This window comes from Populus euphratica, unplaced genomic scaffold (assembly GCF_000495115.2).
Source record: "Populus euphratica unplaced genomic scaffold, PopEup_1.0 scaffold317.1, whole genome shotgun sequence".
Taxonomy (NCBI): domain Eukaryota; kingdom Viridiplantae; phylum Streptophyta; class Magnoliopsida; order Malpighiales; family Salicaceae; genus Populus; species Populus euphratica.
The window spans coordinates 162,952-188,313 of NW_011499952.1; the positions used below are offsets into that span (position 1 = coordinate 162,952).

The 25,362-nt window shown below is 31.4% G+C and overlaps 4 protein-coding genes and 1 long non-coding RNA gene across 10 annotated transcripts; 3 read left to right on the top strand and 2 right to left on the bottom strand.

The window, feature by feature from the left end:
- The first annotated feature begins 5,937 nt into the window (after nucleotides 1-5,937).
- Nucleotides 5,938-9,070, top strand: LOC105138034 (probable carboxylesterase 11). 3 transcript variants are annotated; one of them, XR_844706.1, is made up of 3 exons: nucleotides 5,938-6,732; nucleotides 7,424-8,496; nucleotides 8,691-9,070. XR_844706.1 is itself a non-coding variant. In XM_011044022.1 (2 exons), the coding sequence occupies exons 1-2, from the start codon at nucleotides 6,104-6,106 to the stop codon at nucleotides 7,959-7,961; spliced, it is 1,167 nt and encodes a 388-aa protein (XP_011042324.1). In that variant the 5' UTR covers nucleotides 5,938-6,103; the 3' UTR covers nucleotides 7,962-9,070. The 3 variants fall into 3 exon arrangements, 1 of the variants encoding a protein (XP_011042324.1); XR_844707.1 differs by having other exon boundaries at nucleotides 8,742-9,070; XM_011044022.1 differs by having other exon boundaries at nucleotides 7,424-9,070.
- Nucleotides 9,071-10,255: 1,185 nt separating this feature from the next.
- On the top strand, nucleotides 10,256-12,604 carry LOC105138036 (multidrug resistance protein). Its single transcript, XM_011044023.1, has 6 exons — nucleotides 10,256-10,662; nucleotides 10,912-11,049; nucleotides 11,675-11,761; nucleotides 11,862-11,909; nucleotides 12,034-12,174; nucleotides 12,291-12,604. The coding sequence occupies exons 1-6, from the start codon at nucleotides 10,369-10,371 to the stop codon at nucleotides 12,294-12,296; spliced, it is 714 nt and encodes a 237-aa protein (XP_011042325.1). The 5' UTR covers nucleotides 10,256-10,368; the 3' UTR covers nucleotides 12,297-12,604.
- A 3,542-nt stretch (nucleotides 12,605-16,146) lies between these two features.
- LOC105138037 (protein TWIN LOV 1-like) lies at nucleotides 16,147-20,278 on the bottom strand. Of its 4 annotated transcripts, none has more exons than XM_011044025.1 (7): nucleotides 19,277-20,278; nucleotides 18,734-18,941; nucleotides 18,558-18,622; nucleotides 18,329-18,408; nucleotides 17,939-17,994; nucleotides 17,785-17,848; nucleotides 16,147-16,485 (listed from the first exon to the last, which is right to left on the bottom strand). In XM_011044025.1, the coding sequence occupies exons 1-7, from the start codon at nucleotides 19,818-19,820 to the stop codon at nucleotides 16,336-16,338; spliced, it is 1,167 nt and encodes a 388-aa protein (XP_011042327.1). In that variant the 5' UTR covers nucleotides 19,821-20,278; the 3' UTR covers nucleotides 16,147-16,335. The 4 variants fall into 4 exon arrangements, with proteins under 4 accessions (XP_011042327.1, XP_011042326.1, XP_011042328.1 ...); XM_011044024.1 differs by having other exon boundaries at nucleotides 16,147-16,509; nucleotides 19,277-20,276; XM_011044026.1 differs by lacking the exon at nucleotides 16,147-16,485 and adding an exon at nucleotides 16,572-16,859.
- Nucleotides 20,279-23,408: 3,130 nt separating this feature from the next.
- On the bottom strand, nucleotides 23,409-23,921 carry LOC105138038 (uncharacterized). The gene is made up of 2 exons (XR_844708.1): nucleotides 23,654-23,921; nucleotides 23,409-23,477 (listed from the first exon to the last, which is right to left on the bottom strand). It is a non-coding gene; the product is annotated as an uncharacterized LOC105138038 (long non-coding RNA).
- A 139-nt stretch (nucleotides 23,922-24,060) lies between these two features.
- Nucleotides 24,061-25,145, top strand: LOC105138039 (small heat shock protein, chloroplastic-like). Its single transcript, XM_011044028.1, has 2 exons — nucleotides 24,061-24,419; nucleotides 24,515-25,145. The coding sequence occupies exons 1-2, from the start codon at nucleotides 24,185-24,187 to the stop codon at nucleotides 24,991-24,993; spliced, it is 714 nt and encodes a 237-aa protein (XP_011042330.1). The 5' UTR covers nucleotides 24,061-24,184; the 3' UTR covers nucleotides 24,994-25,145.
- Nucleotides 25,146-25,362: the final 217 nt, after the last annotated feature.

Genomic DNA, 25,362 nt, shown 5'->3' on the forward strand with positions numbered 1-25,362 from the left:
GTTTTATAAATTTAATCTGTCATAATAATTTTTTTAAAATATAAAAATCAAAATAAGTTCTAAGATGATATTATATTTGTCACAAGTCAATCCATCGATTAATGAATCACTATTTCAAAATTATTTTATTTTAAATTAAAATATCTTGTTTTAAATAAAAAATTTAAAAATAATATTGAAGTTAAGCTTTACTCATTCATAAAATATCTTATTAATATGTTTAGGTTAGATTCTTATTTAATTATTAGAGTTAATATGTTTAGGTTAGATTCGTATCTAATTATTAGAGTTGAGCCTGCTCAGATTTCTTTTTAAACCTAATTAAATCTATTTTGCTTATTCATAAACTAAATATCTCATATTTTCATTTTAAAATACTAACTCAATATTAGCATTCTCGGATTTCTTTCTTAACCTAATTAATTCTATTTCACTCATTCATAAACTATTTGTTAGGTTATATATATATAGTATGTTTAGGTTAGATTCTTATCTAATTGTGTTTGATCATATCATCCTAATACTCAGAATCCCTTCAGTTTGCATCAATATATATATGTTCATTTTGGTGACATTTTCCATGGCTTTCTTTTCCATCCGTTTTAATGAAGCAGTCTCCCTGACTTGGTATTGATACCAGAACAGATGAATAGTGCGTGGGGTGAGCTCTGGCTCGAACATAGCATGTTATTTGGCACGAAAGGCTGTAGAGGCTGGAAAGTTACTGGATCCTGTTAAGGTGGTGGCACAAGTCCTCATGCTTCCTTTCTTCGTTGGAAGCACTCCCACACATTCCGAGGACAAACCGGCAATCCTACACTTGTATAAGTACCTGCACATCGTTTTTTTTTTTTTAATTTATTTTTTTGTTGAAAATTATTATCACAATATAAACATACTCTGAAGCTAAGTGCACTGGCATGAAAACTCTTCTTACCGGAGGAACAACTCAAGCTAGATCACCCAGCTGCCAACCCTTTAAATTCTGGGAGTTAGACACCTCTTAAGTAAAGGCCACCCACACTAACAGTTCTGGATGATTTTATGAGAGACCTGGGTATTGCTTACTTGAAGAAACTGCGGAACGCACCTCTTCTAGATTACAAGGATCGATGCTGTGCATGGTTTCGCGACACTTGGCATGCTTCTCCAGACATCTCAGGCCCCGGTATATCTGTGCAGAGAGGATGTATATATATATATGGATCAAGAAGTACATATCCCTTGGAGGTCATGAGTTGATTTTCGTATTAATTAAACCATATATACAAGCCAAAAGGAAGAAAAATAATATTGGAGGCGTTAGGAGAGGAAAGGGCAGCTTAATACATTCAAGTAACAGCTTTTCTCCCCCCTTCTTTCCCTTGTTTCTTCTTATTTCTTTTTTCTTTTGACGATGTGCATCATTTTCTATTCGGGGGACCATAGTTTCCAGCTTATTAATTATCTTAATTTGTTGATTACTGAGGACTTAGGAAGAAGGTTTTGATCTTCTTCTCTTGAAAATCATGATCTAGTGTTTGTCTGATAGTAGGGTTTTTCAAGATTTGAGAACATTCTTTTGTTATGTTTCCCATTTTGGATATATTCATAATATTGTGCATGTTGGATTGAATTGGATGCTATACATTTTCACCTTAATGCATTTTATATTAGAAAATAATATAACTTATATTTTAGAACTTTATCTAACAATTTAATTTTTTAGATTAAAATAATTTTTTGATATAATATTAAAGTTTTAATAATCAAATAATCACAAATTTAAATCTTATAATTCTTATTTATTTGATAAAAATTAAATATAAATTTATATAAATTTATGTAAAGTAATTTTAAATTTTAAATTTTTTTATTTTAAAAAATATATTAGAGAATAATAGATTGAGATGACTTTTTAAGGGTTGGATGAATTCAAAGTTTTGTATTTGAATTTAGTACTGCTTGTTTTGATATATATATTCTCGTGTAAAGTAATTTTAATTTTTTTTTTTATTTTAAAAAATATATTAGAGAATAATAGATTGAGATGACTTTTTAAGGGTTGGATGAATTCAAAGTTTTGTATTTGAATTTAGTACTGCTTGTTTTGATATATATATTCTCCTTGCCGGCGCGATCTAAATCAAGGATACATGTTAGTTTATACTACAGAGTTTTCTCGAGCAGTATACAGTGCATTTTATAGCTTTGTATAAGAGTCTTGCCTAAGCCACATACACAGTAACTGCTGCAACTGCGTATGTGACTTGACTGGCGTTGCTTCTGCCAATAATTTAACCCTTGTTGAAATCATAGAGCAAATCAAGTTATCCTGTGGCTTTGAAGAAAGCCAAACAGACTCCATCGGCCTTTTTTAACGAGCTTGCTTCTACCATGCATGTCTTCTTTAGAAACAGCTTGTTAACCATTTTCGATGCGTCTGCCAGCATTATGCTCTCTTTTTTTAGGATGCTAACACACAAAATAGGGTTAGGATGACAAGCTTTTATTGACATCAAAATGTACTTTTACATTACTTCATAATAATACATTTATATATGGCTCTAGCCAATCGAGTATCAAGAAAATCATTTTAATATAAAAAATTAAATTATTAAATAAAATCATATAATATATTTTTGTTAGAGAAAAATACAAATTATATCTTTACATTTCACGTAAAAGTTTAAGTTATTGGAATGAGATGATTATTTGATATGGTATCAAAATCTTGATGATCAAACGGTCACGAGTTTGAGTTTATCATCTTTATTTATTTGATAAAAATTAAATATAAATTTATATAAATTTATGTAAAGTAATTTTAAATTTTAAATTTTTTTATTTTAAAAAATATATTAGAGAATAATAGATTGAGATGACTTTTTAAGGGTTGGATGAATTCAAAGTTTTGTATTTGAATTTAGTACTGCTTGTTTTGATATATATATATATATATATTCTCCTTGCCGGCGCGATCTAAATCAAGGATACATGTTAGTTTATACTACAGAGTTTTCTCGAGCAGTATACAGTGCATTTTATAGCTTTGTATAAGAGTCTTGCCTAAGCCACATACACAGTAACTGCTGCAACTGCGTATGTGACTTGACTGGCGTTGCTTCTGCCAATAATTTAACCCTTGTTGAAATCATAGAGCAAATCAAGTTATCCTGTGGCTTTGAAGAAAGCCAAACAGACTCCATCGGCCTTTTTTAACGAGCTTGCTTCTACCATGCATGTCTTCTTTAGAAACAGCTTGTTAACCATTTTCGATGCGTCTGCCAGCATTATGCTCTCTTTTTTTAGGATGCTAACACACAAAATAGGGTTAGGATGACAAGCTTTTATTGACAAGTCACAAATTTGAGTTTTATTATTTTTATTTATTTGGTAAAAATTAAGTATAAAATAGTATGAGTGTGTACAAGTTTCAATTTCAAAGTGTTGGTTTTAATTTAATGAGTATATTAAAAAATAATATAAATCATATCTTAAAATCTCAATTAAAAATTTAAATTATGAGATTAAAATAATTTTTTTATAAATTTTGAATTATTTTTTCATTAAAAAATAATTTAAATTATATTTAAAAATTTAATTTACGAGACTATAATGATTCTTTTATAAATTTTGAATTATTCTCTCGTATTTTTGCGTTTATGTATTCCATATTCTTCATTCTCCTTGTAACGTAACCTTCAAGGTTTTCACAGATTCAAGGTGGTCTGATTCCCTCCTCCATGGAGTGGAAAAGACAAGCTAGGAACCAACAATTATATGCTTCCTCGTACTTTTTTATGGTGATGATTTGAAGATGTGTAAAGAAAACGTAAGAAGACTAAGCAAGCAAAGCAATATAAAAGAGAAAGCCACAACCGTCGGCGGATCAAATAAGGACAAAGAGTGTATTATCTCCAATTTAACAACACATTTTTTTCTTCAAGGAAATGTATAAAATAAAAAAGTGATTATGTTTATGCACTTTCAACTAATAACATGTTTATTTATGTATTTTAAAAGTATTTTTTAAAAATTTAAATTTTTTATTTTTATTTATTTTAAATTAATATATTTTTTATGTTTTTAAATTATTTTAATGTAACTATATCAAAAATAATTTTTAGAAAATAAAAACCATCTTTGATATATATTTTGACATAAAAAATTAACAATCATAACTACATTGACACAAGCTCTTAATCCAATCATATGTTAGGATTTATAGATATGATTTTTTTTTAATTTATTTTTGTTTTGAATTTTTTTTTGTTGTAACCCTATATATGATGGATTTTTTATACAGCTATGAATGTTTTTTTTCCAAATTTTTGATAATTCGAAGCTCGGAATATTTGATGTAATTATTTGTTTTTTCAATAAATTTTAAATTATTTTTTATTAAAAAATAATCTAAATTATATTTAAAAAATTAAGTCACGAGTCTGTAATGATTTTTTTTATATATAAATTTTGAATTATTCTCTTGTATTTTTGCGTTTATGTATTCGATATTCTTCATTCTCCTTGTAACATAACCTTCAAGGTTTTCACAGATTCAAGGTGGTCTGATTCCCTCCTCCATGGAGTGGAAAAGACAAGCTAGGAACCAACAATTATATGCTTCCTCGTACTTTTTTATGGTGATGATTTGAAGATGTGTAAAGAAAACGTAAGAAGACTAAGCAAGCAAAGCAATATAAAAGAGAAAGCCACAACCGTCGGCGGATCAAATAAGGACAAAGAGTGTATTATCTCCAATTTAACAACACATTTTTTTCTTCAAGGAAATGTATAAAATGAAAAAAGTGATTATGTTTATACACTTTGAACTAATAGCATGTTTATTTATTTGTTTTAAAAGTTTTTTTAAAAAAATAATTTTTTTATTTTTATTTATTTTAAATTAATATATCTTTTATGTTTTTAAATTATTTTAATGTACTGATATAAAAAATAACTTTAAAAAAATAAAAAATATCTTTAATATATATTTTGACACAAAAAATTAGCAATCATAACTACATTTATATTGACAAACAAGCTCTTAGTCCAATCATATATTAGAGTTTAGATTTAATTTTTTTTTTAATTTTTTTTTTCTTTTTGTTTTGTATCCCTATATATGATGGAATTTTTATACAGCTATGAATGTTTGTTTTTTTTCAAATTTTTGATGATCCGAAGCTCGGAATATTCGATGTAATTATTATTTTTTTTCAAAATTTTCATTTGGTTTCATTTTAGTTTATCAAGCGTGCTTACTCAATTTTGATATTTTCTTTTGTTTTATTTCCTATGATGGATTTCTTTGGCTGCCAAGATTTTTTTTCAAAATTTTGATGATTTGAAGTCAGAAAATTCTCCGATTGTAATGATATTTTTTAAAAAAACAAAAGAATTGTTGATGGATTGTTGAAAAATGGTAGTGTTGGTTGTTCCTTTCTCTTATAGTTTTTTTTTTTTTCTTTTTAGTCATGAGAAATCAATATTTGGCAAGGTTGATTTTTGGCTTTGATTTTCATTTTCTCTTATATAAAATCTCTTTTATATATTTTATTGTGAACCTCATCGAAAGAAATTCCATAGCATGATCCAATTAAGTTCTTTGACAAGAGAATGATATGGACAAGTGAAATATTACATGGAAAAAGAAAAAAAATACTTTGATTTGATAAATAAAATTAAAAGTATAATGTTTATTTTCTCGTATATTTCCCACTTGACAAAAAAAAGTATAATTATATGTTAATTATTTGCTAAACTTGATATATATATATATATATATATATATATATATATATAGTTAATGTAAAAATATTCATAACAGCACAACCTTAAAAAGAACCCAAGAACTTGACTGTGTTTTTCCAGGATTAGCAATGGGGGTTAACATGGAAGAGAATTTAAAAAGGAAAAAAGGGTTAGCATTGGACTCAATAGATAAATTGAGTAAGATTTAAGGACTGGAAAAAATGAGAAAAAACACTTTGCAAGACCTGGTTGATAATCAAAGGAGAGCTGGAGGACTGGAACTTCATTAGCCCGCTTCTCCCACCATCTTCATTCATCAACAACAAATCCAGATCCCGGCGGTTCCTCTCTCTCGCTCTCTGTAGAGATGCCAAGCTTAATGGTAAAACTCTATAGTGTCATCTTCAAATATCAACAAAAGCATCTCCTACAAGGCTTGATAGAAACCCCAGAATCCAACAAATCAAACCCATTTGGCATTACTTCTAGGCCCCACGAATCCATCGCCGCTAGCAACCCATCATTTACCGATGGTGTAGCCACCAAAGACATCCGTGCCAATCCCTACTCTTCTCTTTCTCTCCGGATCTTCCTTCCCGATACAGCTGTCACCTCCTCATTGGCTTCTAGTTATCAAATTCCCAATTACGGTGGCTATTCGCCGGTGGAAGGAAGATCTCACCGGAAGTTGCCGGTGATGTTGCAGTTCCACGGAGGGGGGGTTGTGAGCGGGAGCAATGAATCGGTGGGAAACGATGCGTTTTGCAGGAGAATAGCGAAATTGTGTGATGTGATTGTGGTGGCTGTTGGGTATAGATTGGCACCAGAGACCAAGTATCCGGGGGCTTTCGAAGATGGGTTCAAGGTTTTGAATTGGTTAGCGAAGCAGTCTAATTTGGCTGTTTGTGGGAGATTGGGTGCTCAGAACCATATCTTTGACAGCTTCGGTGCTTCCATGGTGGAGCCTTGGTTGGCTGCTCATGGAGATACTTCCAGGTACTCATTTTGTTTCTTTTTTATCAAAAACATAAAATTCTATAAAGATTGAGTTTGCTTGTAAGCTAAGCATCGTGTGCAAATGGGTATGTTTTGAATTCATTTAATAATTATATTGTTTATGCATTGGTTTGTTGCTTGAGAGTATGCCAGCTCTGCATTGGAATAAGGGATGTGGTATTGTTAAATTGCTGAAGAGGTTTGCAAGTTTTACAGGATACAGTGGTCTTATTGTAACATCATCAAAAGATCTTCTTTCACTCAATTGTACATAGCTCCATGATACAATGTAGATCTATTTTTATACTGGAGAATATTGTAGAATGTGGATCTGGTGACTGTACTACTTCTGTACCTGAAATACATGTGAACTGTCCGAGTGTCTTTGGGGCCTTGGTGTTTTTGGCAGAATTTTCCCAAGAATCAAAAACTCTTGATCATGCTAAACATATCATTCTTGTTGTAAGAAGAGTTTCTAGAAGCTACTTGATCGTTGTTTGCTAGACGAATCCATCCTGATATCTAATATAAGTTGTTCACTATTGTGCTTGTTCAGCAAAATCACTCTGGCTAGACGATACTAATTATCACCAAATATCATTTTGGTCGCTCAAAATTTTTTCAATGGCTGTCTTTTTCCTTCTGTTTTAATGAAGCATCCTCCCCTGACTTTGTATTGGTACCAGAACAGATGTGTATTGCTTGGGGTGAGCTCTGGTGCGAACATAGCAGATTATGTGGCAAGAAAGGCTGTAGAGGCTGGGAAGCGATTGGATCCAGTTAAGGTGGTGGCACAAATCCTGATGTTTCCTTTCTTTATTGGAAGAACTCCCACCCATTCTGAGATTAAGCTGGCAAGCACATATTTCTATGATAAAACCATGTGCAAGCTGGCATGGAAACTCTTCTTACCAAAGGAAGAGTTCAATCTAGATCACCCAGCTGCTAACCCTCTTGTTGCCGGGAGGCAGCCACCTCTTAAGTGCATGCCCCCGACTATAACAGTTGTTGCTGAGCATGACTTAATGAGAGATCGAGCCATTGCCTACTCAGAGGAACTACGGAAAGTTAATGTGGATGCACCTCTTCTTGATTATAAGGATGCTGTACATGAGTTTGCTACTCTTGATGTGCTTCTCCAGACACCACAGGCCCAGGCATGTGCAGAGGATGTCTCTATATGGGTCAAGAAGTACATATCACTCAGAGGCCATGAGTTTTCTTATTGAATAGAGCAGAAAAGAAGAAAGTGAGCAGGAAGGGGAAGGAGTTGTTCAGTAGGTGCAGGATCATTGTCTTTATGATTTCTGGTGCCTCTTTTCCTTTTCTTTTTCTTATTTTTCCCCTTGAGATATGAGCACTGTTGTACACCGAGGAATAGAGCCAGCGCTTCTAGCTCTATTTCATTTGTCAAGTTCTCTATTTAGGGGAACGGTCTTTGTCTCTTATTGTAAAGTATACTGCGGTTGTCTGAGTGCAGGACTCACTTGAATTTTGATGAAAATTTTACTCATTGGATATTAAAGGAACATTACTTTGTGAGCTCAGTTTCAGGCCTCTTGCATGTAAACAGTAGAATTGCAGTGATACTCTGATATCAGCTTCTTGCCACACCTCATGTCTTCTTGGATTTGTTGGCCTTCTCTGTCTCTGAGGATGCTCATAGGACTTCGGCATTGCCTCTATATGCTGTTTCCTTTCTGCTGTCTTTGGAGTTACCTTGTTCTGTGCTCCTGCCAGTTCTGCTTCATAAATCAAACTCAGGTTCATCTTGTTCCTTCTGGTGTTATTTCATCACTGATCACATCCTTCTGGTGTTAAATTTCATCACAGATCACATTTCTAAGCATTGCTCCTTTGCGCGCTCAATTTCTTTCGTTGTGTGTACCATTGTTTTTTTTAACTGCCGGGCACTCTCCTGTATCTAACACATGTTTTCTGAATGTATACTGCTATAGACAAGGTCTAAAAGTTGCTGCTATCATTACTCCGCGTGAATGGTAATGCAGATTCTTATTTTACCATGATATTCTGCCTGCTATTGTCTGGATGCTGTCGGTTCTCACCACCAAACCTTCCTCTATTGCTGCATGCTGAAACCTCTACGTGCCAGTGACTTCACGTCTCAGTTCTCTCTAGTGCGTGGCCATTGTAGGACTGTTCTTTTGGGATAGTCAGGGAAGAGTGTATTTTCTTTTCTTGTTTTTTTTTTTTAATCTCCATAATGCCTTCATTTCTGTCAGTGAATGAAGAAAGAGGAACATGCTTTGGTTCGACTCTATGCCCAATGTTAATATATATGGTGTACACGTTTGAGCAATAATGCAAGTTTGATTGATTCTTGAATCGCACTGTTTGGATCCGAATTTCCCCTTATAAGTCCACCTACTTTTATGTAAGCTTGATCCAGTGCTGAAGATGCACATATCGCCGCCTTGCTGGTGCCAAGCTGGTAATGATATGTTATCCACGTTGGTTGTTTAATTAGCAATATAAGATAGCATGTCTGTGCTGTACAATTTCTGCCGAGCACTGCAAATGCATTCCATAGCATTGCATACAGATCATCATGTATAAATTATTATTGCAGAAAAATAGCTCCTGACTGGTAGGTCATTTAATCTGCTGATTTATGCATGTGCATCTGCAGTTGTCCTGGATGAAGGAGAGCCACAGTTTCTCCATATTTCACAAGCACGGTAGTTTTTTTTTTTTTAAAAAAAAAAAACTAAATAATAGATTCTTAAGAGTTTACTTCAATTGTTCTCTGGCTGCTTCCAAGTTTCTTTTCTTGGCGCTTTTCACGTAACATAATGTATTGAATTATAACCTTTTAATTTAAACTCAAGTAACATGATAAACTATAACATGAAACTATAATAATAATATAACTTTGAAGATATAGTTTAACTATGTTCTAGATTTATATTAAATTATAACTTTTTAATTTAAACTTAACTAACATGAAACTATATAATAATAATAATATAACCTTGAAGTTATAGTTTAACTGATTAAACATGATAAACTATAACATGAAACTATATAATAATAATAATAATATAACCTTAAAATATAGTTTAACTAATTATATTCTAGATTTATATTAAATTATATTTTTTTAATTTAAACTTAACTAACATGATAAAATATAACATGAAACTATATATATAGTTTAACCGATAAGATTCTAGTTTTAATTTTTTAAAATTATTAGTTCGAGTCTCTAGTTTTAATTTTTTAAAATTATTAGTTAGAGTTTTATAAGATTATTAAAAATTTATATAATTTTAATTTTAAAAATTTATAAAATTAATAATCTTAACTTTAAAAATATGTGAAATTAATCCAGGTGATTGCTTGCAAGCTGAATATCAATGTTGATCAAAATAATAATAAGGTCATGGAACGCACCGTTTTAGACCACCAGGTGCTAAATAGAGGCCATACCTCCGCCACATGGAAGGCAGACATTGGCTCTTCGTCATCCGTGTGTGTGTGTCTCTGGGATGCGGTGCGTGCTCACTGCTCATGTTTCCGTGGATAAGATTTCCTCTACAGAACTGAAAAAAGAGCAAGCTTTTTGCTTGTTGATTTTGGGAAGAGAGGAGTGCTAAAATAGAAGCGAAGTGAAAAATGGAGGTGGGCATGTCTCTAAACGCTCTGGTTAGGCTTCCGTCATCAAGAACAATGTCACCGCACGAAGATGGAGGAGGGTTAGTCAAGCACTCTCTCTTCTCTACTAGGAAGTCGACGGCGCAAACATCTCCCAAGAAGCAAGGCCAAGGCCACATGTTACTGGTTGTTAAAGCCAAAGGAAAGAAAGGAATTCAAACACGTCAGTTTCAAAGACCACCTCCAACACCTTCCTTGCCCAAGATTGAGGATGATGGCAACCCCAAATTTCTTATCTTCATTCGCGCGGCCAATGTTTGTTCTCTTTCTTTCTCTCTCCTTATTCCAACTCTGGATTACTGCTGTTACTGGAAGTTTCCTACATCATTTCGTTTCGATACTTTTTCAATGAGTTTTCTTGGCTTTTTTCTTCCTGAATTATGTAATTATAATAATGATAGCTGTTTCAATTTTACACTTTTGCTATATGCTTGACATTTCAACGCAACAATAGAATGTATAAATGTATGTTTTATGGTTATGTTCTTGTTTTCTTGTCTCCAGGTTTATCTATGGTACCCGCTTAGTCTTATAACAGGTGGTACCACTGCCAAAATCATGGTTGCTGCCAAAGATAATTTTCTGGGAAAGTACATCTACAAAGATACTCTTGCTCGAAATCTTGCTGCAGTTATTTACAAAGTAAGTTCTGTTGATTTTTTATCACACGATTTATCTCCTGGGTTTTGAGGAAAAATTTCCTGAACAATTCATTCTTGGCCTTCTTGTTCCTTACATGGGGTTTACCTGTCAAGTAGTAGAACTTATTTTCCTCTGTTTGGATGTTTCTAATTTGTGAGGAAATCCTCAACTCATTACTGTTTCGTGATCTTCTTTGCCTCTCCAATTGAGCTGTTTTTTAGGGTTTAGCTGGAATCTGCAAACATTTCTAACACTAACTTCTATGGAATTCTTACTCTTTACGTTATGATTTGCTATAGTGCCCTCTTTGCGACAAACTATGCATTGTTTAATGTTTTTTTCATAATCTCATTAGTGTTTGGTGGTTTGCCTTGCCTCCCTAAGACTATTCTTACCAGTTTTAATGGTGATTCGGGAGACACAACCACACCAAAATGTTGTTTTGGAAGGAAAAAAAACAGAGAAAACAAAATTAAATTGGAATTCATTCTGTAATCAGAATGATGGCTGACATTTTCCTTGTGGTTCTGACTGAGGTGCCTTAATTTTATTTTAGTTTTAGTTTTTCTTTGCTCTCCATCGTTCTTCCTATGTGCTTCTGACTGCTAAGCTGTAATTCAAATAGGATGAGAAGGAGATACAGAAAACAGCATTTAAGCAGCATCGAGTATTGCGGTCAGCAACTGAATTCAGATATGGTTACAAGCTCGTTGTAAGGTTTCATCAACATCTTTATTTTGTTGTAGAACAATAAAGAAGAGTTCAACTTTTTTGTTGCCTAATTGTTTTCTATTTTTCTGTTGAATATGAAGGAAAATGGTAACTTGAGAGCTGCTCTTTCCATAACGGATGTCATTGAGGTTAGCATTATTCTTCTCTGGGATCCTTTTCCAGCCCCGATCCATATGGTTTGTGGGTTTTGATTGTTTGTGTATCAATGGACTTATCTTTGCATATCCTGGCACATTTGAATCCACTCTTCAGCTTCCAACTCAAGACAAACTAAAAACAGTGCTTGATAAAGTGAAAGACTTCTTTGGCGATGCAAAAGAATCTTTTGGGAAGCTCACAGCACTAAACTCAACTGCAACTGAAGAAGAAGAAGTTTCAAAAGAAAAGGCCAACGTATGTTAGCTTGATACTTTCATTAATAAAACACTCTCCGTTCTCTTACTTCCTACTTGTTGTCTTAAATATAAAATTTTACGACGGTTTACAAGTATGATTGTTTTGAATGGCAGAGCTAAAGACAAAAGGTGAAGAAACCAAACTCTTGACAATCGCAGAGACAATTGCTTCTTTGAATTTGAAAAGTATGGGGCAATACAGACAAAGTGGTAAGAGGGTTCAAAGATTTCTGTTGGTAAACTGGAATTTATATATCCTTCTGTAGAAGCATCTAAATTCAGTTTAGCTTTTCTGCTCTTATATGCAATATCTCGATATTGATTGATCTCCGCAAATTGGGTACACTCTTGTGTTTTCCTCTGTCTTTAATGAAAATACCTTTGATTATGGACATATGAACACAAGAATACAACGAGGATGATTATTAGCGAGAGCCTAGAAACTCACCACTTATCATGATATCTTCTATGAAAGAATTTGTGTTTTTTTTCCTATTAATTTTTTTTTCTTTTGTTTAAATAACCTTTTTTTCTTTTTCGATGATGTTCTAAAAAATCCAAATAGATTGGAGGTAAAACTTATATCTTAAATAATCAATTAATATTTTAGTTCTATAAATCTAATTTAATCATTTTAACTAGGGTAGTTGGAAGTAGGTATCAAATACCTTTAAAAGATCTGTTTTGGTAAATTTGAGGATTCTTCAATGATCAAATAAATGAATTTTAAAAAACAAATATAATAATATTACTGAAAAATGCTCTAGAAATAAATATAAAGTGGAAAATGAAGATTTCAAATTTTTATAGTTGAAGGATTTATAATTTATTTATAATTTATAAAAATATTATGAAGAGGAAGGATTAATATTGCTCATATTAATATTGATAGAAAATTTCTGATATATATATTAATATTGATAGAAATATAATGTGTCTTTAAAAGAATTTTACACACTATTTCTTATATAATATTAATATTAATTGAAATTATTAATATTAATAAAAATATAGTATCTTCATGTGCATGTAAGGTAAGGGTATATGCACGTAAGGGTGTAGCGATTGGAAGATTCAAAATATAATTTTGCCCATCAAATTGAGCTCTTTCTTTGAACTAAGTTCAAAGGAGATTGAATTCTTTCATTAACTAAGCTCAAGAGAGGTTGAGACTTTTTCTTAACTGAGCTCAAGATGTGGTTTTTAAAGGATTTTTGCACCCGAAAAATGGAGGTTTATCACTTTAAGCCCAAGGTCTCCTTTATGACAGCTTTAATGTAATGAAGGTGTTGGAGATCACACTCACCAATTATCTCGGCTAGATGCTACATTACGAACCTTTTCTAGGCCGTCTTCATCATTCTGGGGTGCCTCTCTGTCATTGTTCATTCTAGAGTGTTGCAGATGTTGTATCAGTTTCAGTGACGAACATGTCACTGAAAGTTTCCATATTGTCATTCTACATAAAGGAAGGCAATGTGCTGTTCTGTTTTGGTTCCCAGAAGGCTTTATGCGGTACCCAAGAACTAGGAAAGATTATTTTTCAAAGCTTTTTTTTAAAAAATATATTAAAATATTATTTTTAATTTTTAATTTTTTTATATAAATGCATAAAAACAATTTAAAAACATTAAAATAATTAATTTAAAGTATAAAAAATAAAATAAAAAAATTAAAAGCACGGTTAACTGCGTCACCCCCTTAATTAATTTGGAGGATGATTTATACCAAAAATCCAGGTTATTTTTTTAATAGTTTCCTATTTTTAAAAAATAAAATTTTATTTTTTTTCAAATATTTCTTACTTTTAAAAATTGAAAATAAAGCTATTAAGTGTCTCGCATTTAATGAATCAATAAAAACATGAGAGTTAAAGTTTTGAGTAAAAAAATATAATGGTTGGGCGCCGACCCAAGAGTCTCAATCAATGAGAAAAACCTCCATAGGTTTTGTACCTTTGCAAGAGCGCGATGAACTTTTCTGGGCAGGTTTGGATAATTTTTAGTTGAATAAAAAATTATTATCTAGTAATTATTAAAAATCATGATTAATCTTTAGATATTCCAGGGAATAAATTAGTTGTATAAAAAAAATATTAACATTTCTAGTATACTTTATCTAAAAAAATTATATTGTTTTTCTTTATTTATGATTATTATACTCTAATGGTGTTTTAAAATTCTGTCAGTCTAGTGGCTTTGTTACAATAAACAAATCTTAGTTTGTTAGATTAAAAATTTGATCTCATTCACAACTTATGTATTGCAAAGGAACTAAAATTTAAAAATTCAAAGATATTTAGTGATTATTAAAATTTCATCTTTTAGTTTGGTATTTTGAATGTCCATTACTCTTGTATCAAGAAACATGGATAAATATATTCTTAATTATTGTTGAGAATTTTTTCAAGATAAATTTAAATTTTTTTGCTATTATATCATTTTAAATAATATTTTAGATAAAGTTCATTGTAGTTAAGTTTTCAGTAAATTCAATTAAACCTTAAAAAACTCCAATTGAATTTTTAAATTGAGTTTTTCTTTTCAAATTTAATTTTTCAATACAATGGATCTCCACTAGTTCATATTTTAATCCTTTTCAATTGAAGTCTTCACTAGTTTTTTGTAATTTTCCAGATGTTCTTCATGTGTGTATAAATAATTTTCTCAAATCAAAATAAAAATAAATTTTCAACTCGCAGGTGAAATTTACTTGTTTCTTTAGTTATTTTTATTTTTATTTAATTTTAAAAAATATTTATATGTTGGTTTTATCATTCATATTCTGATTATTAGCGATTTTTATTTATTAATTTTTAGTTGAATAAAAAATTATTATTTAGTATTATAATTATTAAAAATCATGATTAATTTTTAGATATTCCAGGGAATAAATTAGTTGTATAAAAAAAAATAATATTTCTGGTATACTTTATTGTATACTTTATATGAGAGAAATTATATCGTTTTTCTTTATTTATCATTGTTATAATCTTATGATATTTTAAAATTTTCTCGGGCTACTATAGTGGCTTTGCTACAGTAAACAAATTTTAATTTGTTAGATTAAGAATTTGGTTTAAAAGATATTAATTTAAAAAAAATAAGAAGAAAGTAAGTTTATCCATAACCCATGTATTGCGGAGGAACTAAAATTTAAAAATTCAAAGATATTCAGTAATTATTAAAATTTCACTTTTTATTTTGGTATTTTAAATGTCCATTACTCTTGTATCAAGAAACATGGGTAGATATATCCTTAATTATTATTGAGATTTTTTTCAGGGCAAACTTGAAATTTGCTATTGTATCATTTTAAATAATCAAATAAAGTTCATTGTAGTTAAGCCTTCAGTAAATTCAATTAAATCTTAAAAAACTCTAATTAAATCTTTAAACATTTAATTTTGAGTTTTTCTTTTCAAATTCAATTTTTCAATTCAATGGGTCTCCACTAGTTTATATTTTGATCCTTTTCAATTGAGTTTTTCACTAGTTTTTTGTAATTTTCTAGATGTTCTTCATGTTTATATATATATAATTTTCTCAAATCAAGGTAAGAATAATTTTTCTCAAATCAAGGTAAAAATAATTTTTCAACTCGTAGATGAAGTTTACTTGTTTTTTTAGTTATTTTTATTTTTATTTAATTTTTAAAAAATATTTTTATGTTGGTTTTATTATTCATATTCTGATTATTAGGGATTTTTATTTTTTTTATTTCGTTTAGATTTAAACAATTATAAAATAAAGTGTTTTTGTTTATAATTTAGAAGACTACTTGACCAAAAAAAAAAAACCATTATGTAATAATTTCAAATTAGTATTTTTATACGATAACCGTATTCAATATTAACTCTCTCATGGGAACTTCCGCCTCTATTACGCTGATTGACACTTTTGTTTGCCCTCAAAGGTTCCTTAGAACTTGGCAAACGCTACTAACAATACATTTGGAATTTATTGAGAAGTTGGAGCAAAGGTCCCCAGGTTGCTTCAAGATATTTTTCATATATGAACAATTTGCGTGTCCGAAAACGTCAATCCGTGGAGCAAATTATTTTCCTAATTTCAACCTTTGCAGCTAGCTTTATACGAAATTATACAGCTAACAAGATGGACCATGGTGAGGGAGTCCTGTCATCTGGTAATCATCTGCTTCAAAGTGTATTGAAACGATCTGATGATTTGGAGCAGCTAGCACCCATAGATAAACTCCTTACAGCTACCTTGACTGCACCAACAGCACTAAGCTGCCTAGTCTCAGGGCTCAGCCCACGTCTGTCCTGGCTATTGCATTTTTCTTCCATCTGAACACCCACAAAGTATGCTATCTGAACATTGATAAGCACAGTGAGAGAAGATTGCATGCAAGAGTTTTGAGTTTTTATTTTTATTTTTGTCTTCCAAAGCTTGGATTCTGATAAATGGTAGAGACAACAACCAAAATAAAGCACTTGGCGAAACAAGAATGAAGATTGACTTAAGATCATGCAGGCTCTGACATTCATGATAAAGAAGAAAACAAAGAGTAAGTGACCATTATCTGCATTCCAAGAAACATTCCTCATAGTGTGCTAATCAATTACAAATTCAGGCACCCTTCACTAACACTTCCAGCTTACAAGAAACTACCATGTACAAGTAGCTCATGGTTGTAGCCTTGGACTACACCTAGAAAACACTGCATACGAGCTTAGCATTCAATATTCAAATTTGGTGTAGGCATCTGCTCGAATGCAAGATTTTTCGATTAAGTATGAATTAGAATATCAAAACAAAAATATATGAAAACTCGATAAAGTGGATCCAAAACATGGCCAGAGCATATCTAGACATCTTGAAATCTAGAATGAACTCAATTCGCCAACAATCATTTTTTAAGCAGTTGCGTGCGCCTATCTTTTCCTTTGTTTTCCTCCAACTTCATTTATCATTGGATGCCTTTTTTCCTTTCCATTTTTCACCGTGTTCAAGACTGAGCCATACAACCAAGAATCATGGTCTAAAACTAAAAGTTCCCAAAGGCAAAGCTGACATTCTTTTTGAAAATTGTTCGTGATTATTAACTACATTTCTCTTTACAGGTTTTCATCTAGTAGCACATCTCTATTACCATAAAGATGGAAACTTTGATCCTGGATAGTCATAAAAATACGAGAGAGCATGGCTTTAGTGTAGTGAAATTCCAGTTGTAGGTAAACCCCATATGTATCTCTAGTTTTAAGGTATTGCGAGCACTAATAAAACAATAATGATTCTCAAAGAGCCTGGAGATGCAATCAACTAGTAGAGCAGGCTTGGGTATACCATATATGCATCAGTCTATGTTGCTTGCTTAGTGCTTGTTTTGACCTGCTTTTACTAGATTTTGAGCATTCTTTTCACCCCTTGATGCCTGATAAATTTTTATCAGTGCTTGGATATGATACAGGCAGAAAAGGGAAATAGGTGATGGTAAGTCTTCTTTAGAGAAAGAAAGATCTATTTGGGACCAAGCTTGATTGTAGGCATTTTGATAGTTAAGCTCACCACAACTAGTAATAATCGTGTATGCATACATCAAAGAGGATTATAATAGATCGGTTGAATTGTCCATGTAGAAGTACCTTGCCAGTAGCATTACGAACAGGTGACATGTGAAGAAGATTCCAAAACGTACTATTGTCTTTCCTAATATTAAAGAGGGAAAACTATTAGTTAGAACCAATCAATAAAATTCAGTTCCTCCCAAACACATTGAAAGAACACTCAAGTGTCAACCTGTAATTTAAGAAACACACCGTGCATGCTTGCTCAGCCTGAATGCTTTGCTGTATCTGGAGGACAGTTAGCAAAATCAAAACTTTTCAGTCAATACAGCTGTTAGCATAATCTTAGGTTGGCATCCAGCCATGATAATTGTGAGATAATATGTAAATATTTAGGGCCAATGAGATTATAGCTCAACTGGCACCCATGTATATATATAATTATTTAGGATTATTTTCTTTCCTTGTATGTTTCATATCCTGGGTTATATAAACCCGAGCACATGCTTTGTACCATTGTCATTGCTAATGTACACATACATTTCTCTAACCCTTCTCTGTTGCCAAGCTCGTATTAAGAACCTCTATTCCATGTCATCAAGCATATGGAAAAAGTTTGTACCTGATTCAAAACCGAGGAATCTGTACCAACTCCACTTAGAAATCTCCAATTGCACCCTAACACTTCATGTCTATCATAACCTATAGAAGTAAAGAGGCGATATAAGTAGCTGACTGACCTGTGTTGTTCAGATATTAACAAACTAAATGGTATGATCGATCTAGGTAAATGAATGAAATTAAAATATGGGGTTGTGTGTGATGAATATGGATTCATAAAATTTAAGAACCTGTCAGTTTTAAGAAGGCATCACTTGCGTAAACTATAGGCATGCTAGGCAGGTGTGGATCTATCCTGAAAAGGAAGCAGATATATGTTGCAAGAAACACAAAGCAAAGAGGTTAGCAGTATCCATTAAGACATTTTCTGCTCGTAAATAAAAATTAGGAATTTGCAACAACTCACAATACAAAACTTTGATTGATTCTACCAAGAGCTATATTTAAAGATGAATTAATGTGTCCTGCCGCAGGTGAGCTACATCTTTTCCCACACACCAGTCTGCCAGTAGGCTCACTGTAGAGGGTCAGCACGGACAAGATGCTGTTAATGGCAGTTGCAGCACTTTGCTTCTCTAGGTCATTTGCCTCACATGGCTCTTCAGTCTCTACTCCTATAAATCGAGACTAATAAAATGTTAGCCAAGCCAGAACCAGAAGTTACTAGTGAGAAGAGTCCGGATTAGACCAAATCAGGAACCTACGAAACCTGAACAAGAAAATTGTGGTGTAAACAAACAAGGACGATGATTGTTAATCAAAATGGACAAAGCTAAAGACATTATAGTGCCCAAGCAGTGCAAAGCCTGACTTTGCAAGTTAAAGAAGCAAGACTAAAAGTCCAAAACAGAGGAAAATCATCTTAAAAAACTGAAATGTGCACCCAAAAAGTTTGATGATGAAGCTATACAATGATATGACAAAGTAAAACAACTGCACAAAAACAAACCTCTACACTTGGTATAGGCATCCAAAGCCACAACACGTCCCAGTTCCACCAAAGAGTCGGAGCAAACCTCTCTCCTGCAGGAACCAAAAACAATCTCGTTCCAAGCAGCATCGGCCCCATCATCGGTTGATCTTTTGTTTCTCAATATAGGCACCTGAACCCCAATGAAATGAATGACCCTGCCATCCTCCTTGCTAAAAACAGGGCTCATCTGAAACAACATCCAAAAGGGCGTCCCATCTTTACGATAATTCCATAAACTGACCTGCACCGCTCTCTCCTCTCGAATTGCCTCCCGGATTTCCATAACTGTTTTTCTATTCGTCTTGGGACCTTGAAACATCCTGCCGTTGTTCCCTATCACTTGGTCTCTCCGAAAACCCGACATTTTCAGGAACCCAGGGCTTGCAAACACGATAGGGTGACCCGAAATGGTGGGGTCAGTAATGGTGAAATTGTGGGGCAATTCCTCGAGAGCTTCTCGGACCCAGGGAGAGTATCTGGTGTTGAAGGATTTCTCAATTAGACCCAGCTGCGATTCCATACTGATTGCTGAGACTTGAAAATGTTCTCCTGTGTCGACCTTGCTTTGCCAATTAGCCCCAATCCCATGTGGGATTTTTGTTAGGATTTTGGAATCCAGGCACAAAGAGAGGAAATAGACTTCGATCAGTAGAACCAAGTTAAAGCTAAGCAAAAGTAGGTCTCTGTCTATCTTGTGAGATTTCCCTAGCAACAGTACTGGAAAGGAAGAGCAAGCAACAGCGAAAAGTGGTGGCCTTGTTTTTGTTGTCGCTGTTGTTGCAGTTGACAGAGAGAGAGAGAGAAATGGAAATATCTGGAAATTTTAAGTATTTTATAGTAATTGAATGAAGGAAGATGAGTGAGACACACACATCAATCGTTGTTCAATCGAAAAATCTGCATATGTGATGAGAAGCGACGCGATTCCACATCTTCTCCACTTGCGAAAAACTTCACCGGATTAGCTTGGCACAGCGTAATCCTTCTGTTAGTTTATGTGGTTGAAAAATGTTTTTAAAATAAACTAATATTTTTAAAATTAATTTTTTATTTTAATTTTAGATTGTTGATACTAAAAATAAACTTTAAAAAAATATTATTTTAATATATTAAAAAAAAAATCGTTGAAACAAAGCTTTGAATCGAAGTTATTAAATCAATCTAAAGTTTGGGTAATAGATAGGATTAAACCTAATTAATTTAAAATGGGTAATAGATAGGATTAAACCTAATTGTTTTTTTGTTATGGTTTTGACGGGGATTATGATTTATATTATTATATGACTTTATTATATGAGTGAGGTAGTAAAACGTGATTTATATTATTTTTTGAAAAAACTTTGTTAAATAAAAGTTTTTTAAAATTTAAATTTAAATAAATTTATATTATTTTAAACTACTAATTAATTTTATTTTTTTAAAATAATAATTTTTAAATTTTTAAACATGTAATCATCCAGAAAACATGTTTAAGATGCGTCTTCTTTAAAAAAATAAAATTAATTTGAAGTATATTCATAATTATAATTAATTTTTATAGTATTTTTTATTTAAAAAATATAAAAATAATATTTTTTTATATTTAAAAAAATATTTTTAATACCAGCAAATCAAAATAATTTATAAATAAAAAAAAGTAATACAAATATTTTTTTATATTTAAAAAAATATTTTTAATACCAGAAATCAAAATAATTTATAAATAAAAAAAGTAATACAAAATAAAAAAATAAACAACAACCAAACAGGAGACAAATTTAGAGCACGCTGCAAGCGTTGATGATTCTAGTGATTGCGAGATTTATTTAGGGTTTTTTTATATATATAAATTATAAGGTGAACTCATTAATAAGAAGAAATGTAATATTAAATTTAGTAATTGCTTTGCAGTGACTGCGGTAGCCATTAATGTTAGCAGAAACAGTACGGGAACACACTTTTCTATTGCCCGTTTAATGACGCATTAAACGACAAAGCAGTGATACGGATTCGCAAACGGGATGATTGAGAGCGGTGGGACCGGAGTTGATAAAAATAGATTATAAAAGTGTTATTTAATCCAATAAAATTCATAATACGGGTGGTGAGGAGACTGAATCTTTTGATATATTTTTTTAAAATTATTATTTTAATTTTTTTAAAATAAATTATATTTTTATTAATTAATCAGATTATTTTTAAATTTATAAAATTAATTAATTTAAATTGAATCAAACCCATAATTTAATTAAAAAATTAAATAAAAAAATAAAAAAGTTTTAAGAAAACCCATAATTTAATTAAAAAATTAAATTAAATAAAATATAAAAATAAAAAAGTTTTAATATTGACTTATATATCTGTATTTAATAACACTATCAACAAAAAAAATATCCTCATTAAATTTTGATATATATATTATAAAAAATTTGATTTAACCATATAAAATGTAAAATTCTATTTATTTATTTTTGTGTTTCAAAAGTGTTTTTTTTTTTAAAAAAATTCTTTGCTTCAAATTAATATTTGTTTGTGTTTTTAGATTATTTCTAAACCTTAAAAAATAAAAAATAATTTTTAATATATTTTTAGATAAAAAATATTTTGAAATGTAACTGTAATCATAATACTAAATACATATTAATAAATAAGTCAAGTAATATTAAGTCAAGAGTTGATCACCAGTTGTTGATGTATTTGATGATGATGCAGGTGGTAAATAGGTATGATCCTTCTAGAATTTTTGTGAGTTCAATAACATATTTCGGCTTCGTTTGTTTGTTAGAAAGTAATTTTTTTTAAGTAAATTTCAAAAAAATGAATTATTTTTTTATATTTAGTAGTTTAATGAAAAATAAGTTGGAAAATACTTTTCAGTGTTTGGTTATGTCATGGAAAATGAGCTGAAAAATAACTTATTAATATTTTATTTTTCTCAAGTTTATTAAAATAATGAGAAACAAATCTTACAAATTAAAATGATAAATGAGAATGAAATTTAAAAATATATATATAATTTCATAAATTATCTCAAATAAAATAAATAATAATCAAGATAATAGAGATCAAATCTAAAAAATTAAAAAAAATAAAAGATGAAGAAATTAAAATAATAATAGTTAACATTTTATAAATTATTTCAAATAAAATAATTAACAATCAATTCAAATAAAATAAATAACAATAAAAAAAGAGGATCAAATTTGAATTCATAATACTAAATACATATTAATAAATAGGTCAAGTAATATTAAGTTAGGAGTTGATCACCAGTTGTTGATGTATTTAATGATGATGCAGGTGGTAAATAGGTATGACCCTTTTAGAATTTTTGTGAGTTCAATAACATACTTCGGCTTCGTTTGTTTGTTAGAAAGTAATTTTTTTTAAGTAAATTTCAGAAAAATGAATTATTTTTTTATATTTAGTAGTTTAATGAAAAATAAGTTGGAAAATACTTTTCAGTGTTTGGTAGTGTTTTTCTCCTAAATTTTTCAGGAAATCAAGTCAAATTTCCCTTTGACTGTAAAGTATTTTTTCGTTGATCAACTTTTCTAATGACAAGCAAATACATGAAAATTTAGAAAATAGTTTTTCATCTAATGTTTTTTTTTAAATTAGTACAGTATTTTATGGTTTGATTTTTTTTTTTTTTTGCAACTAAAGTTTTAAATATTATGTCTTATAATTGAAAGTTGTGTTTTGAAATGTAGTGTAAACCATATTTTTAAAAAATTATAATTTTTTTATTTAAAATAAAAAGTTATATTTTTAGATTATTTTAATGTGCTGATATTAAAAAAATTTATTTTAATATATTTTTAAATGAACAACACTTTAAATTATCATTGCCATCATAATTTCAAATAAATCCAAAATTTAAAGGTGGATAACACTCTATATTTTTTTAAATTAACACTAAAAATATAAATAAAAAATATTTATTTATTTATAAGATAATCATTATATTTAAAATAATAATTAAAAAATCATGAAACCTCGAACAATTGAAGTATTTTCAAAAAGCATGACAGAAAAGTAGACAAAAAAAAAAGTCATCTCCCCATCCTTTTCTACTGTGAGTTACCATCTCCACCGCATCTCTCCATTTATTCTTTCTTCTTTTTTACCGGATAATCTTAATGGTGAACTGATGCCATTAAATCCAAAGAATCAAATCCTTCATGTGCTTGATTATCTGCGCACAATTTCTTTTTCTTTTCTTTTTTCAAGAAACCAGCCCGTATCTGTCTCAAGCTAATACAGCTCCATAGCCCACAGTCCAACAAAGCTACTGCCAGGCGATGACCCAAAAACATCAGTACTTGATTCGACTGAAGGAAAAAAATATACATTTATATGAACTCACTTAACTGTTAAAAATTGCAGTTCTCTCGCGGAGAATGAACAAGCAAAATGGGGAGATTTAAGGCCATAGCAGAGATTTTTCAGTTGAAAATTATCCATCCTCATGTCAGGATTACAATTTCAAAATATACTGAAATACCCAGATAAAATGTTGTATAAATTCACTGTAATAAAACATTATTCCTTAAATAATCAATTTAAAATAAAGAATTGTTGGGGCAGACATCGGGCAAAGGGAAGGGTTAGGATGTCACTTCGTTCATCTTAGGCCCAGTCATGATCTCAGCCAAAAAAGAAGAAAACTTTCTGGAGAACTCCAGAAGAGTACCAAAATCCCTGCTGCTCCCATTCCCATGCCTCCTTATCACATAACGTTCTCCAGAAATTTCTACTCTTTCCTTTAAGTATCACTCCATCATCCTCTCCCGATAAATTCTTAGCAAGTTTCAGTTTTATACCCATCTTGATTGCTTGACATCGACGGCCAATTGGAAATCACCGCTGATCAATTGCTATATTTCTTGAACAAAGATCAGAATGTCTCACGCACTGTCAAATTTAAGCCTCTCTCTTCCTCTGCCATCAATGAAGGGTGCTTCTTCAAGAAACCTTCATGGCATAGCATTTAGCTACAACCACAACCACAAGAGCAACAACTACATTAAGGCCATGGCAGCAGAGAGCAGAGAGAATCTTGACCACTTGCAGAGAGCCAGGAAGAACCCTCAACAATCTCAAAACAAGAAAAGAGTGGCCCCTGCTGCACCAATAGGTAATCAATCAATAACTACATCTCATGCAATATTCAAACTAGAAGGTAAGAAACCTTGAGACGCTCACTGAATTTGTTGGTTTCTTTCTTGGCAGGGTTATGGGACAGGTTTCCTACTGCAAGAACAGTGCAGCAGATGATGGAGACAATGGAGAGGGTGATGGAGGACCCATTTGTCTACTCAGGTGGGTGGCCATCACCATTACCTGTAGAGGGGAGTGGGTACAGCAGAGGAAGGACACCATGGGAGATAAAAGAGGGTGAAGATGTCTACAAAATGAGGTTTGATATGCCAGGAATGACTAAAGAAGATGTGAAAGTTTGGGTTGAGGAGAAGATGCTCGTTGTTAAGGCTGAAAAGGTGCCCAAGAAGACGGTGGATGGCGTAGAGAATGGAGAAGAAGAGGAGGGAGAGTGGTCTGCAAAGAGTTATGGCAGGTATAGCAGTAGAATTGCGCTGCCAGAGAATATTCAATTTGAGAAGATCACTGCTGAAGTTAAAGATGGGGTTTTGTATATAACCATACCCAAAGCTAGTGCCACTGCCAAGATTCATGATATCAATGTTCAGTGATTGCTTAGAAATTGGCTCCTCGCTTGTCCTTCTTCTTTCCTCTGGTGTCAGCTTATGTTTTCAGTTTTGTGGATGAAAATTGTAAATTGAAAGAACAGTTGGTAGAACAACTTCTGCTATGAATCTTGAAGATGAAATTCAGATTTTCATGCGTTTTTCATTCTTCTCACCTCTGAAAATGGATGTAAATAAACAGATAGATATGATCGAAACTATGATGAAAGTTGTGGGAATTGATTGCTACAAACTAATCTCTTAAGAAGAGGAGCATAAATTAAAATTTACTTTTAATTTATTGGTTCCGTTAATGGCTTGCTCCTTTAATAACTGTATCGCAAGATATGTTTCAAACGTTTGACAAAAAACAAA